At 39.6% G+C, this 13,180-nt stretch overlaps 1 protein-coding gene across 2 annotated transcripts in view; it reads left to right on the forward strand.

Annotated features, from left to right (window-relative positions):
- The window catches only part of PHIP (PHIP subunit of CUL4-Ring ligase complex), a 116,541-nt gene that overhangs the window by 10,176 nt on the left and 93,185 nt on the right, over nt 1–13,180 (forward strand). For both annotated transcript variants that reach the window (XM_086482487.1, XM_086482488.1), the window contains exons 5-6: nt 868–1,018; nt 1,131–1,229. In XM_086482487.1, the coding sequence (XP_086338613.1) occupies nt 868–1,018; nt 1,131–1,229 (250 nt within the window). The remainder of the gene's footprint in view (nt 1–867; nt 1,019–1,130; nt 1,230–13,180) is intronic.

Raw genomic sequence — 13,180 nt, forward strand, 5'->3', positions numbered from 1 at the left:
AGCTGGCAATAGCTTATGCATTTTAAAAATGCTGTTTATTAACCGAAAGCTTTATGTTAATAGGATTTTACTGTTGTCACGTATGTTTCAAAGCTTTTTTTCCTCGTTATATAAGATGGTCTTCTGATCTAGAATTATAGCAGTTCAAAAGAATGAACTGGTTTTGTCGGGGCAGTTATTAACACTGGTTCAACGTTGTTGCAATCAAGTGATGAGAAGATCTGTCGCTGATAATAGGAGCTTGTTTTAGTACTGTGCAGTTGAAAACTAGGAGCAGGACCACGTGTACCAATTTTAAAGGGGAATTACTTAAGCCAACATCTTGTTTAAATGCTATAGATGTAAAAAAACCAAACTAACCAACCAGTTGTGGAGCTTCAACAAGGTCTTGTAACTTAGGTGAGTTGAGGCAGAATGTTTTTGCTCTATGAAGCTGTTACTTATTTTTTATATGTGAATCTTCCAAGAGCTCTGTAAATGTCGCTGTCCTTACAGTCTTTGTCTCATCTTTATCTTACAGTAACTTAAATTGACCAGACCACTATTTAAATATAATATTTACTACATAATTTACATTTTTCCTGTGATTATAAAGGAGCTTCTTAGTCTATGACCAATTGTGCCTTAAAGTCAGAAAGTAGTAAATACCAACAGTTTTCTGTACAAAGTGGCATGTGTTGAATAGAAGAATTAATTAGGACCAACTGGAATGAATTACTGTACTTAAAGGTCATTATTTGTTTTTATCCTTAATATACTATAATTTTCTTATGAGTTTGTGTAACAATCTGGGGAAAAAAACTTGAACTAGTAATTCTTTAAAAGTATTTTCTTCATCAAATGTTTTGTTTGCTTTTCATATAATAGGTGAAATATTACAGACACTTGGCACCTGATCACTTGCTTCAAATATGCCATCGACTTGGACCGCTTCTAGAGCAAGAAATTCCCCAAAGTGTCCCTGGAGTGCAGACGTTATTAGGAGCTGGCAGACAGTCTTTGCTTCGTACAAACAAAAGTATGAAAATTTTTATGAGAATTTTGAGAGTTCTTGATATTTCCTGCTTTTTTTTGCGTTTTCATATGAAAAAACGCTTGCCTACATTTTTTTGTGTAACTTTTTTAAACAGGTTGCAAACATGTTGTGTGGAAGGGATCTGCTCTTGCTGCACTACATTGTGGGAGGCCTCCAGAGTCCCCTGTAAATTATGGCAGTCCACCTAGTATAGGTAAGTCAGTTTTATTCTGGCGTTGCCATTGTAATACCTAACTCCCAGGGTGATTAATTATCGTGGTGATGAGAGCTAAGTAGTAGTTGTGTTTATATTTGTCCTTGTTTGTGTCATTACCTTTAGTATTATTTTTATTAAGATGTTGTGTTGTCATATTTAACAGTTTGTATGTGAAGGAAAAAATGGGTATTGTAAATTCATTTACTAGTTCTGCTCTGAAGGTAATTTTGTCTTTGAAGTATGAAATGGAATAAAATATGTTTCAACAGTGAATACATAAAACCCCTCCTCTTTTTCTTAAAGATATAATAAAACTGTCAGTAGATAATTAGTACTATATAACAACTTAAAACCAGGACAGGATGGCCTGCACCCGTTGTTGAGGAGAATAAGTCATGTGCACTGGCAGTGGTTTTCTTTGGAAAGAGATGAGTGGCTCATGGAAGTTACTCTTTCTGCTCTCTGGTCCATTCAGTAATTTTGTAACTGTGCTTTGGTTTGCTGTGCTATATCATGAAGCATGCATATGCTGTCTATACAGTTAAAAACTGAGAAGCTGGAGGTCAGAGGTATTCTTCTTTTTCTTTTCTTTATTTTAGTTATTATTTTTAACCTGTCATATGGTCACTAAAACATGTTTGTTAGCTTTTCACATTAGAAGATACATATTTATTTTTTTTTTAGTTGCTAGAAGAATCAAGATGTATGATATTTTAGGAGATTTTTTAAGGGGCATCCTTTTTCCTTTGTTGTGGATAGGAAAATGAGCAAAATCACTTGTGTCTTTTCATCTTTCTCTGTTGATGTCCAGGGAAGGAGATATTAAGGGGGCATTAAGACCAAATTACCTGTGTGGACTATACCAAAACAGTAATGGTTTATACCAAAAGAGTAATTGCAGGTAGATATGCAGTGTTGGACGAGCGGACAGAGAATATCTAATTAATTGGCTCCTGTTCAGGTGCAGCTGCTGCAAAGACAAAAGTTTCTGTCTTGGCAGGAAAGAGAAGGCTGAAGATACGTTGGGGAACTGATAAGTAACAATGTACAAATACATAGGTGCTTTTTGGAACAGAGGCATTTTTAATGTGGTAACTTGCTGTTACAATTTCTCAATCTCTAAACTCCTTTTGGAGGCGATTGGTAGCCTGTGAGTTTTCCATGAGGTGGGAGATATATGAATATATAAAATACGATTGAGAGTGCTTAATTTGGGCTATTCATATTATTTCTAATGTTGACGATACTGAAGATGAAATCTCAAAATGCATACCATTGCACTTTACGCAGAGAATAATAGTTCTGTCTTAACAGCTGAAGCAGAAGCATGCTACAGCTAAGAAGCTGTTAGGTTGAGCACAGCCAATTTTGATGTGGTCAGATGGCAAAGTATTTGGTGTGCTGGTAGCTCTTCCATTTTTAAAGCACAAGTTGCCTGCTTTCCATGGTATTTCTGTAGATACTTTGAATATCAGAAGAAAATATGGTTTTGTTGGGTGTTTAGAGTTAAGTTTCTAGAACCTTCTCAGCTAGTATGTGTATTGGTCAGAGGTGGTTCATTTAAACCCTCATGTAGCACCTGTATCCATTCGGTGTGGTTTTGTTTAGAGCTGCTGTTTGGTATTCATGTAGAGAGTTGTTTCTGTGTTGTGCTCTAGATGTGGAGGAGAAAATGCTTGTTGCTGAATAGAATTGTTCCCCTATTGAATGGCTATGCATAGACTAGAAAATTATAAACTGGGAAAATCTTGGGCTGGCTTTGCAGCTATTTCCGCAAGGTGACTGGAGGACTGAGCTTTCTAATAGCTAAAATTTCTTTAGAATCATAAAATCATTAGGTTGGAATAGACCTCTAAGATCATCAAGTCCAACCATCAACCCAACACCACCATGCCCACAAGTGCCACATCTACGTGTTTTTTGAACGCCTCCAGGGATGGTGACACTGCCACTTCCCTGGGCAGCCTGGTCCAATGTTTGACCACTCTTTTGGTAAAGAAATTTTTGCTAATGTCCAATCTAAACCTCCCCTGGTGGAGCTTGAGGCCATTTCCTCTTGTCCTATCGCTTGTTACTTGGGAGAAGAGACCAACCCCCACCTCACTGCAGCCTCCTTACAGGGAGTTGTAGAGAGCGATGTGGTCTCCCCTCAGCCTCCTTTTCTCCAGGCTAAACAACCCCAGTTCCCTCACCCGCTCCTCATCAGACCTGTTCTCCAGGCCCTTCACCAGCTTCATTGCCCTTCTCTGGACACACTCCAGCACCTCAATGTCCTTCTTGCAGTGAGGGGCCCAAAACTGCACACAGTATTCGAGGTGCGGCCTCACCAGTGCCGAGTACAGGGGCACGATCCCCTCCCTGCTCCTGCTGGCCACACCATTTCTGATACAAGCCAGGATGCTGTTGGCCTTCTCGGCCACCTGGGCACACTGCCGGCTCATGTTCGGCCGGCTGTCGACCAGCACCCCCAGGTCCTTTTCTGCCTGGCAGAAACATTTAGTGGTTGCCTTTCCTTTTCCTTCACTTGGGAATACGTTTTAAAACATGTTGGAGAAATTGGAATGGAAGAGGCCTGTTTTGCATTGTACTCTAGCTTGCTCTATGGTATATACTTTTTAAAGGGGGAAAGACCAGTGTATGAAATCCATGGCAGCTGGAGTTCAAAGGAACTTGTAGAGTTGCTGTGATAGTGGAATTAAATGTTAAGAAAAATAACTTTCAGACTGTTTATAGGGAAGAACAAGTAAGGCTTTCTAAATAAATGTTATTTTTATTGAACCTTTTGCAGAGCGCTGAATATTTGCAAAATTACAGTTATTTCAACATACCACTTTTTTCATCACCAATAATTTCCTTTTCCAAACATTGAGATAAGTGCTGGTAACTGAATGTTTTCAGCTGTGAAGTGTATTTGGATTTTCTTGGATGTCTGGTTCAGAGCTGTGTATTAAAGCATTTGTTTGTGGTCTATCCTATTCTAGTCTGATCCTCTCAATGAAATCATGAACTGGAATGACACTTTTAAAGATTGAACTAGAAAATTTTGTTCTGTTTCCTCAAATAACTTCTCCGTTTTCCCCTGGGAAGGCTGTACTTTATGTATTTGCCCAACTTAAAAAAACCCCTGGAACCTATTACTCTTAAGGCTGTATGTACTTCAGGTAGAGAACCCACTAATGTTTGAGGAACAGAAAAGGTACTGAAGTCTTTCTGTCATGTGCAGGATAACTTAATTTACATTTCAGTGAACATACAGAAATATTTATTCATTTCCTAGCCTGATGAAGCAGTGCAATTATTATGCTGATGGTATATTCTTTAGAATTAAACTTGTGTGCATCGTGCCAGCTGCCCTATAGGTACCTGGTTTATATGCAACTAAAATGTATCTGTACAAATATGTACTCTTCCAGAAAACTACAGAATATCTGTAGAACATAAGAAAGAGAAGCAAAACTTGAATATGGAATAACCGTTGCCCAGTTGCTATCACTTGCACAACATGTCTTAGAAAAAGTTGAAATACTTAATTAAGAACAAAAAGAGCTATTTCATATGGTAATTCGTTTTGTTAAAGGTCCCTTCGTCTTGGGTGCAGAAACAGAAAAAGAACTCTCAGTAATTTTCAGGCACTGCTGAAAAAGCACAGAACCAAAGCATAAAGCTTTGAGAGCTTTGAGCTCAAAGCTCTTGGAGAAGCTGGCCACTGAGGTATGAGGACCTGAATGAGACTGGCTGTTTGCACCAGACAATGAAGGATGTTTTTCCCGACATTTATCTGCCTTTCAAAGATAGTATTTCATCGTCTTGCTGAATAATCCATGTCAAGAAAACTTCTGAGTCATTCTGCACTTTTCTCACCATTCCTTTATTAAATGGTGCTGCTGTTTTGTCTAAAGAGAATGTGAAGTTCTGAATGTAGTGTACATGTCTGTTTTTAGAAATACAGTAAATAGTTTAGGCCTGAAAGCTGACCTAGGAGTACTTTATGTAGCTATGTAACTCTCTTAATTATTGTAAAAAGCTGAAAGAAAAGATCACCTAGTGTTAAAAGGGTCTGTGTAAAAGTAACATCGTTACGCATGTTTATTCAAGTCTAAAGTGAATTATGCTAAAGTAAATGACTTCTTATTATGCAAGGAGAAATGAGCTATAGAAGTTTTATGGAATTTTGAGTAAAATCCAATCTGAATAAATACATAGTGAAAGCAAGTGGGATTGCATTGAAGTCAGGGAGCAGTTTGAAAATGCTTGAGATTGTATAACTTTCATTTGGTTTTACCTTCTGCCTTTCAAAACATCTCATCTCCTACCTCTGAATTAGTAAGGGTTGGCAGTTACTTTCATTGAGCACATTAATATTGTATGTAAAGTTTTAGATGTATATAAAATTTCTGTAGTTTTAGAAATGCTCCAGTGAGGAGTCAGTATGCTTTTACCTTCATGAAATGCCCAAAGACAAGTTAGGGCTTGATCAAATTGCTAGCTTAACCATTTCACTTGGTTGACCATCATCTATAAGCCAGGAGACTTTGAATACTGTGTAGAGTTTGGAAGTAGAACAGAAAAATAGTAGGAAGGTAGAAGTCAGTTCAAGCTGCTTTTTTGATCTTGGATATCTTTACAGAAGGGGGGAAAAAACCCCAACAACCCTAAACTGAGTGCTTGATACATTTAGTCTTAATAGCTTGCAGAGTGAAAGGAGTTGCCTTAGCACTCTCTTTTTTTATTATTATTTTTAACAGCTCTGAATGCCTTGGTATTCATTAGAGATGTGTAGCCTCTCGAGTTAATGAAACTTGATTCAGTGTGGATTAGAGTTGTAAGTGCAGTGTATACTTCAGGTGTCCTTCCAGGTTTCTTCTGAATCTGGTTCTATTTTTGTGGGAATTGAAGGGGAATGAAGATGGGTTCTGTTCTTCAGAACAGAACTTCGATTGGTTAAATATGACTCCAGAAAGGAAGAAAATGAAAGAAAAGCAGTGGTGATTTTTGGGTGTGTTATTTTTTTTTAAATGTAACTTACACTTGATACAAAATTAAATTTGTTTATCCCCCATTTTTAAGGCGTATTTCACATTCCAGGATGAGACTATATAAATAAGGCGATAGAATCGGTCACTTCTATAAAGCCAAGATAAGAAAACCAAGGGGGAAAAAAAATCAGCATAGTTAATATTGTCATATCTTTCAGATCCCCAAATCTGTATTCCTTTTTCAGATTGCTGTTTTTGAGCTGCTTGTTCTGGTTTGGGTGGGGAGTGAGTTAGAGACATTCTAAAACTCTGAAGGCATTCAGTTGGTGCCTGTTGCATGCCTTTTGAGTGGGAGAAAATCTATATTCTTTCATAAATTCCACTGAAAACTCCCACCACTTTACCTTCATCAGCTTTATATTTGTTTGATTTTTAAATTCTTCTGAGGGACACCAAGCAAATAAGGTGGTCTTGACTCTTTGAGATTTGTGGCTTTCAGATTAAGGTTGTGGACAGCAATGAATTGTAACAATAGAAGTGAGATTTAAAAAAAAAATTATTTCAAGTTGTTTTAAGAGCCTAACTCTCCATTCACAATTTAGGTTCCTGAGTGGCCTTTATAAAAAAGAAATTTAAACTCTTTACTTTGAGAGCTTAAGGTTAGAGCCTTTGGGTAAAGAATCCCATGTGTGTCACCATACCCAACTTTCTTTTTTTCTTTTACCTTTTTTCTTTTTTTTTTTTTAACTCTAGTAGAAAATCCTGAGCAACTAGTTGTATTTGACCCTGCTTTCCAAGGAGGATTAGACTAGGTGATTTTCAGAGGTCCCTTCCAACTTCAACCATTCTGTGATTCTGCAATAACAAAAGTCAAAGTTCTGGCATTAAATCTGTTGAGGGACATGAAGGAATACAAAAAGGGCTTTTACAGGTCTAGCAGCAGCAGAAGGAACAGTAGGGCCTGCTGCTGAATGGGGCGGGGGACCTGGTGACAAAAGACCTGGAAAAGAGGTGTTTAGTACTCTCTTGGCCTGGATCTTCACTGGTTATACCAGCCTTCAAAAATTTCAGGCTCTGGAGACCAGGGGTAGGTCTGGAGCAAGGAAGACTATCCTTTGGTGGAGGAGGATCAGGTTAGGGAATGTTTGAACAAACTACATATAAATCCATGGGCCTGATAGGATGCACCCCTGGGGGCTGAGTGTGCTGGGCGATGTCATTGCAAGGCCACTCTTATCGTTGAAATGTTCACAGTGGTCAGGGGAGATTCCCGAGGACTGAAAGAGAACAAATGTCACTCCTGTCTTGAAGTAGGGCAAGAAGGAGACTGAGGAGTGGGTCCTTCTCACCTCAGTCCTTGGACAAGCGATGAAGCAAATACTTCTGAAAGCCAACATACTAAGAACAAGAATGTGATTGAAAGTAGCTGGCATTGATCTGTAGAGGCGAAGTTGTGCCTGACTGACTAGCCCTGATAGCCCTTTGAATGACATGAGTGGCTTGGAGAATGAGGGGACAGTAGTGAATGTTGTTTATCCTGACTTCAGCAAGGCTTTCTGAACTGGCTCCCATAACATTCTCACTGACAAACTGATAAGAAACAGGCAGAAGTGCTGGACTCAAAGGGCTGTGATCAGCAGAATGACTTAGTGGTGTACTCTAATGGTGTACTCTGGGGGTTGATACTAGAGCTAGTATTGTTCAACATCTTCGTTAATGACTTGGGTGATGAAATGCCAAGTTTTTCAGATAATGCAAAACAAAGAGGAGTGATTGATGGATCAAATGGTCTGTGCTGCCATTCAGGGGGACCTTGACAAGCTGGAGAAATGGGTAAACAGGAATCTAACAGAATTCCACAAAGAAAAGTGCAAAAGTCCTGCCCCTAGGGAGGAATAACCTTATGCAGTGCTGGACACTGGGGGCCGACCAGTTGGCAAGCAGCCTTGCAGAAAATGAGCTGGCTGTCCTGGTATTGAACATGTCAGACGTTGAGTTTACAATGTGCCCTTGCACGCAAAACCCAAGCAGCATCCTGGGCTGCTGGAGGCAGCGCACTGCCATTAGGTCGAGGGCGTTCCTTCCCCTCTGCTCGGCGCAGGGGAGGTCATGCCTGGGTCCAGCTCTGGGCTCCTCAGAACAAGACAGACATGGTCAGACTGGAGCTAGTCTAGCAAAGGACCAGGAAGACAATGAAGAGATTGAGGTATCCATCATACAAAGAGAAGCCAAGAGAGCTGGGATTATTTAGCCTTCAGAAGAGAAAGCATGGGGGGAGGTGTTAATACCTGAATAGGAGGGTGTGATGAAGATGGAGCCAGACTCTTCTCATTGGTGTCTCCTGACAGGACAGAGGCCATGGACACATCTGAAATAGAGGAACTTCAATTTAAATGTAAGAAAACACCTTTTGAGGGTAATCAAAGCTCTGGCACATGTTTCCCAGAGAGGTTGCAAAGTCTCCATCCTTGGAGATACTGAAAACCTGAGCAGACACAGACCTGAGCAACCTGCTTTAGCTGACCCTGCTTGAGCAGGGGGGTTGGATTAGACAGTTTCTAGAGGTTCCTTCCCACCTCAACCGTACTGTGGTTCTGCAGTAGGAAACCATTTCAGTCTTTGAGGCTCGTCATGTTGTGTGAAGATCAATTGTCTTCTAGTTTTTAGGTAGCTGGACTCATTTGAAACCTATTGGTAAACAATTGTTAGCAACTTAAATGATAAAATTTGTGGCAAAGTTTTTGATCTGTTCAAAATGTCAACAAATTACATGGCTTTCTGGGGAATTGGTTTCCAGTGATTGATTAGTTTCATTGTTAGATACGAAGAATACTGATTTTGAAACCAAGATGTTATTTGGAGGTAAGTGGCGGATTGTCACCCTGCAAACATTTAGTAACATCTGCTTTTTTCTTCATTTGTTTAAAATTTTTGTTTATTTAAAAAGCAGGATCTTATGTGAGAGTAGTAGACAGGCATGTAAAGCTAAGTTCATATTAATTTTCTTAATTGGCCAGGCACTGGATGGGCGCTCTTTCTGTGCAGTGTCCACTTGCCAGTGCTCTTCCAGCACAGAGCGGGCAACCTCGTAGGCAACCTCTGTTCTGTGGTTTTCTTCTTTCTTCCTTCCTTCTCTTCATGTTGGTTGACTTGCTGTAAGGCCCAACTGGTGTTCTCTAATGCTTCCTGGGATAAACTCTCATCCTCCTTCCCTACCTTACTATGTGTGGTTTGTGGCTCCCACTGCAGCTCTTTAACTACTTAAACCTTGTCACTCTTCCTGTGATTAACACCTTTGTTCATACTGACTCAGTTGTGTGAGGCCAAGCAAAATTTAAGCAAAGACAGAAAACTGCAAATATGGCTAAAACAAGAGATGTACTAGACTCGCTGTCACAGGGGGTTCTAAAATAATTTTTTTCCCCAAATGCAGTTAAAATCAAGCTAAAATATAGATTAGAGACGACGTAAGGCCTGACAGGCGTTGTTTCTAGATACAGGTAACAATCATCATAAACCCAAAGGCCTATAGTTAGTACAAAGGCAGCATTGTTAACAGTTGGTAGCTGTTGGTAGTTTCTCACCTTGCTTGCACCAGAAAAATCAATTTTATTGTTTGGCTGCAGGAGTTTATTTTTGAGACACAGCTATTTTAAATTTTCACCTGTATTCCGGAGGAAAAAAAATAAATACTATTGTGCTGGCAAAGTGTGCAGGTGACACACTGGAGTTGTCAGTGTTTGTAACAAAAAGTGGGTATAGGTCAGTTAGAGAAATCAAGCTGGATCACTTGGCTAAGTCAATGAGAGTAGATATAAATGTAGTTAAATGGAAGGGCATTTTGAGGAACAGTGGTGGATATGAGAATTTAATTTAAAACACCAAAAAAACCCAATTTCATGAGTCTTTTCAAAATTACATGTTTATGGACAGTGTTCAAACCTTCAGGAGATTGATTCTTCCCCTCTCCCCCCCACCCCCTAGTCGCATGATCTTGGTTAAAAAAATTTCTTCCCATAGAAAGTAAGTTCATAATAATGTTTGGGGGTTTTTTTCCATGTCAAATCACTTTTTAATTAAATTGTTTTTATTTTTAACCAGTTAGGGGATTTTTGTGTGTTTTAAGTCTTGATCAAGGCCAGATTCAGAGAGATCTCAGTTGTCTTGTTTCCAAGTGTTGCTTCTTATTTCCTGCAGTAGGTTGATTCACCTGTTGAGTTTCCCAGGAATATGTGAACTAGTAGCAAGTTGCCCATTACCACTTTGCATCAGCAAGAGCATTATCAGAAATACTGACTTAGGTTCTCTTAAACTCTCCTTCACTGACTGAAAAAAAAAAAAAAACAAAACCCAAAAAAACCCCCACAAAAAACCCAAAACCAGAACAAACCAAACAGGAAAAAAAAAAAAACCCTAAACTTGAAATTGATCTCAAGTACTTTAAAAGGTTTTTCATAAATTCAGATGTGTATTAAAAATTACATGCTTATATGAAGTCATTGGTTGTTTCATCTCAGAGTCTGCTTACAGTTTCAATTTATTGAAAGAACATCTCTGCAATTTAAATTTTTAGTTAAGCTCTTTTCCCTTTTTGTGAGCTGTGGTTTCATTTGCAGGCATTGCTAGAAGCCAATTTCCAACAACTACCTCCATCTTACATTAATAGCAAACAAAATGTTAACTTCTGAGTAGGCTGAGGTTATTGTGTAAGCTCACTTTGTTGTGACAAAGACCTTCTGTATTCTGTTTGTGTGTGTGTTTGGGTTGTTTTTTGTTTGCTTGGTTTTTTTTTGGGGGGATGTGGGCTTTTGGTCCCTTCTTTTTTAAAAAAAAAATGTAGGATGATTTGTCAGAAACCAAAACTAGATTTATCTTGTGACTGAACTAATCTTGGTTTCCTGCTGTTCTAAAGTAGACGGTTGGCAAGGAAAAGCTTTGTCATAAAGCAAGTACAACTGCATCTGTTTCTTGTATGAGGGGAGGGTGAAGAGCATATAGTAGAGCCTTAAGGCAGTACTGGTGCATTGACTGGAAGTGCCTTGCTCCACAGCTAATGATCCTACTCTTTCACAAAGCATCTTGAACTAGGAAAACTTCCTCGAATCCTTGGGCTACACAGGCAGTTAATGGAAATGTTTCAGGGCAGTTTTTAGGCCTGAGGCCAGTGGGCTTGGCAGTTGCTCATACCACTAAGTGCTTTTGCTCCTTACAGGGTAGCTACAATCCAGTTTGCATATTTAATGTAGTTTGACTTGCGCTGACTCATGAACCAGTGTCTGGTTGGTCTGGGCCAGAACCAAGGAACGTGAGCGGTTTGTAGCTGTTTCACAGTTAGTGCTAGGGAGTGAGTGTGATTCAGTGCCCAGACCCCTGCCCTGGCCCTGCTCACTCTAGTACGGACGTAGCCTTGATCGATCACGTACAGAGAATGGCTAACCAGAGCAGTCATGAATGTGTGGGTACCTGTCTTGATTTGAAAGACAGGTGTCTGCGGAGGAAGGCAGGAGCCTCCCTTGAAATGGAAAATGCAACCCCCTTCCCTCCAAATTATTATAATTTTGAAATTAACGGGCCTTCAGGGAAAGATATGGGGAATAGGAATAACAGTTCTTTACTAATATATATATATATATATATAACCCAAGGCAGGGAAAAAAAAAAACCAACCCACTGGTTTACACTGACAGAGTCAGAAATATAACCTGACACTCTGTTGGGGGTGTAGCAGTCCGATAAGATGCTGGCTGCAGTCCTCCTGAAGTGAAGGATGTAGTTCTGTTGAAGCAGCGATCTTGTAAAAGAGTCTGGTCTTCCTCCGAAGGTCCAGTGGTAGGTAGGTAGCTCTTGTCCTCTGAAACTCCAGTGGGGGGGAACTCCTCTGGGAATCCAGTGGAAGAAGCTGCTAGGGTGTTCGAGATTTCAGTTTTTTATTTGGCATGGACTGCTTGGCTCCTTCCCTCCGGGCGGAGCATCTCACAATGGGATGGGGAGTCGTGAGGCAGTTCCTTGATGGGCCATTAACAGGAGATAGCCCAGGAGCGAGTTACCTATGGGTCAGGCGATAAGGCATTGTTGTGCCCAGTAACAGGAGATAGTCCAGAGGGGGGAGGCAGGGAGCACCGCCCCACCTGGTCTCAACAGCTCCTGAAGATGGTAATAGAATACTTTTTTTTCTTTTGGCACATTTTACACTGTAACCTAGGAGAGTACCTCTCTTGGCACTGATAGATCTTGTTTTTCATGTGTGTGCAGTGCTTTGGATATTGTTGGGCATTTATCTTTTTACTTTTCATGTATTCAGAAGCTGGAGATCTGAATATATTACCTGCTTTATCACAATTCTGTGGAGTATAAAACGTATTGCCATTGCCATTCTTTGGTCCAACAAGGATATGGGGAGCTGTTTGACTAATGTCTGTGCATCCATGCATGTAAGCATTACACCGTTGCTTTGTCATTGCATGAGTAGCAGTTTAAAATTAATAACACTGAGCTTTATTTTCTTCACTGAAGTTCTTGATGGAGGATTTCCGTTTTGTTAGAGCAAAGTAGATTCCTGCTCCTGGACCTTCCTAGCTTTTAAACTTGAAAAAAAATTCCAAAGTCTTTGAATAAGGTTCTGTTAATCAAAATCAGAATTTTCTGTAAGGTTTTGGTAAATGTGTATATAAACTTTTTTGGTTTTGGTTTGTTTGTTTAGATGTGATGGGTAGCAAAGTTCTTAAAAAAAAATTTAGTCTTGCAGGTGGTGGATAAATGTTTGATTGTGTAACTTCAAAAACCAGATTGCTTTGGAGAAGACTTGAATATTTGCTATCTTCAGTTAATAGCTATGTGGAAGCTCTTCCACTTGTTAAAATTGAGGTAGTTTACTCCTCCATGGAAGCTGCCTTAGTCCTGAATTTCTCACACCAGATATAAAGCAAGAAGCATACATTTGGGCACTTAAAGTTGAAAGTTGTATTGCATCTT

This window comes from Leptosomus discolor, chromosome 2, assembly GCF_034619465.1.
Source record: "Leptosomus discolor isolate bLepDis1 chromosome 2, bLepDis1.hap2, whole genome shotgun sequence".
Classification (NCBI taxonomy): Eukaryota; Metazoa; Chordata; class Aves; order Leptosomiformes; family Leptosomidae; genus Leptosomus; species Leptosomus discolor.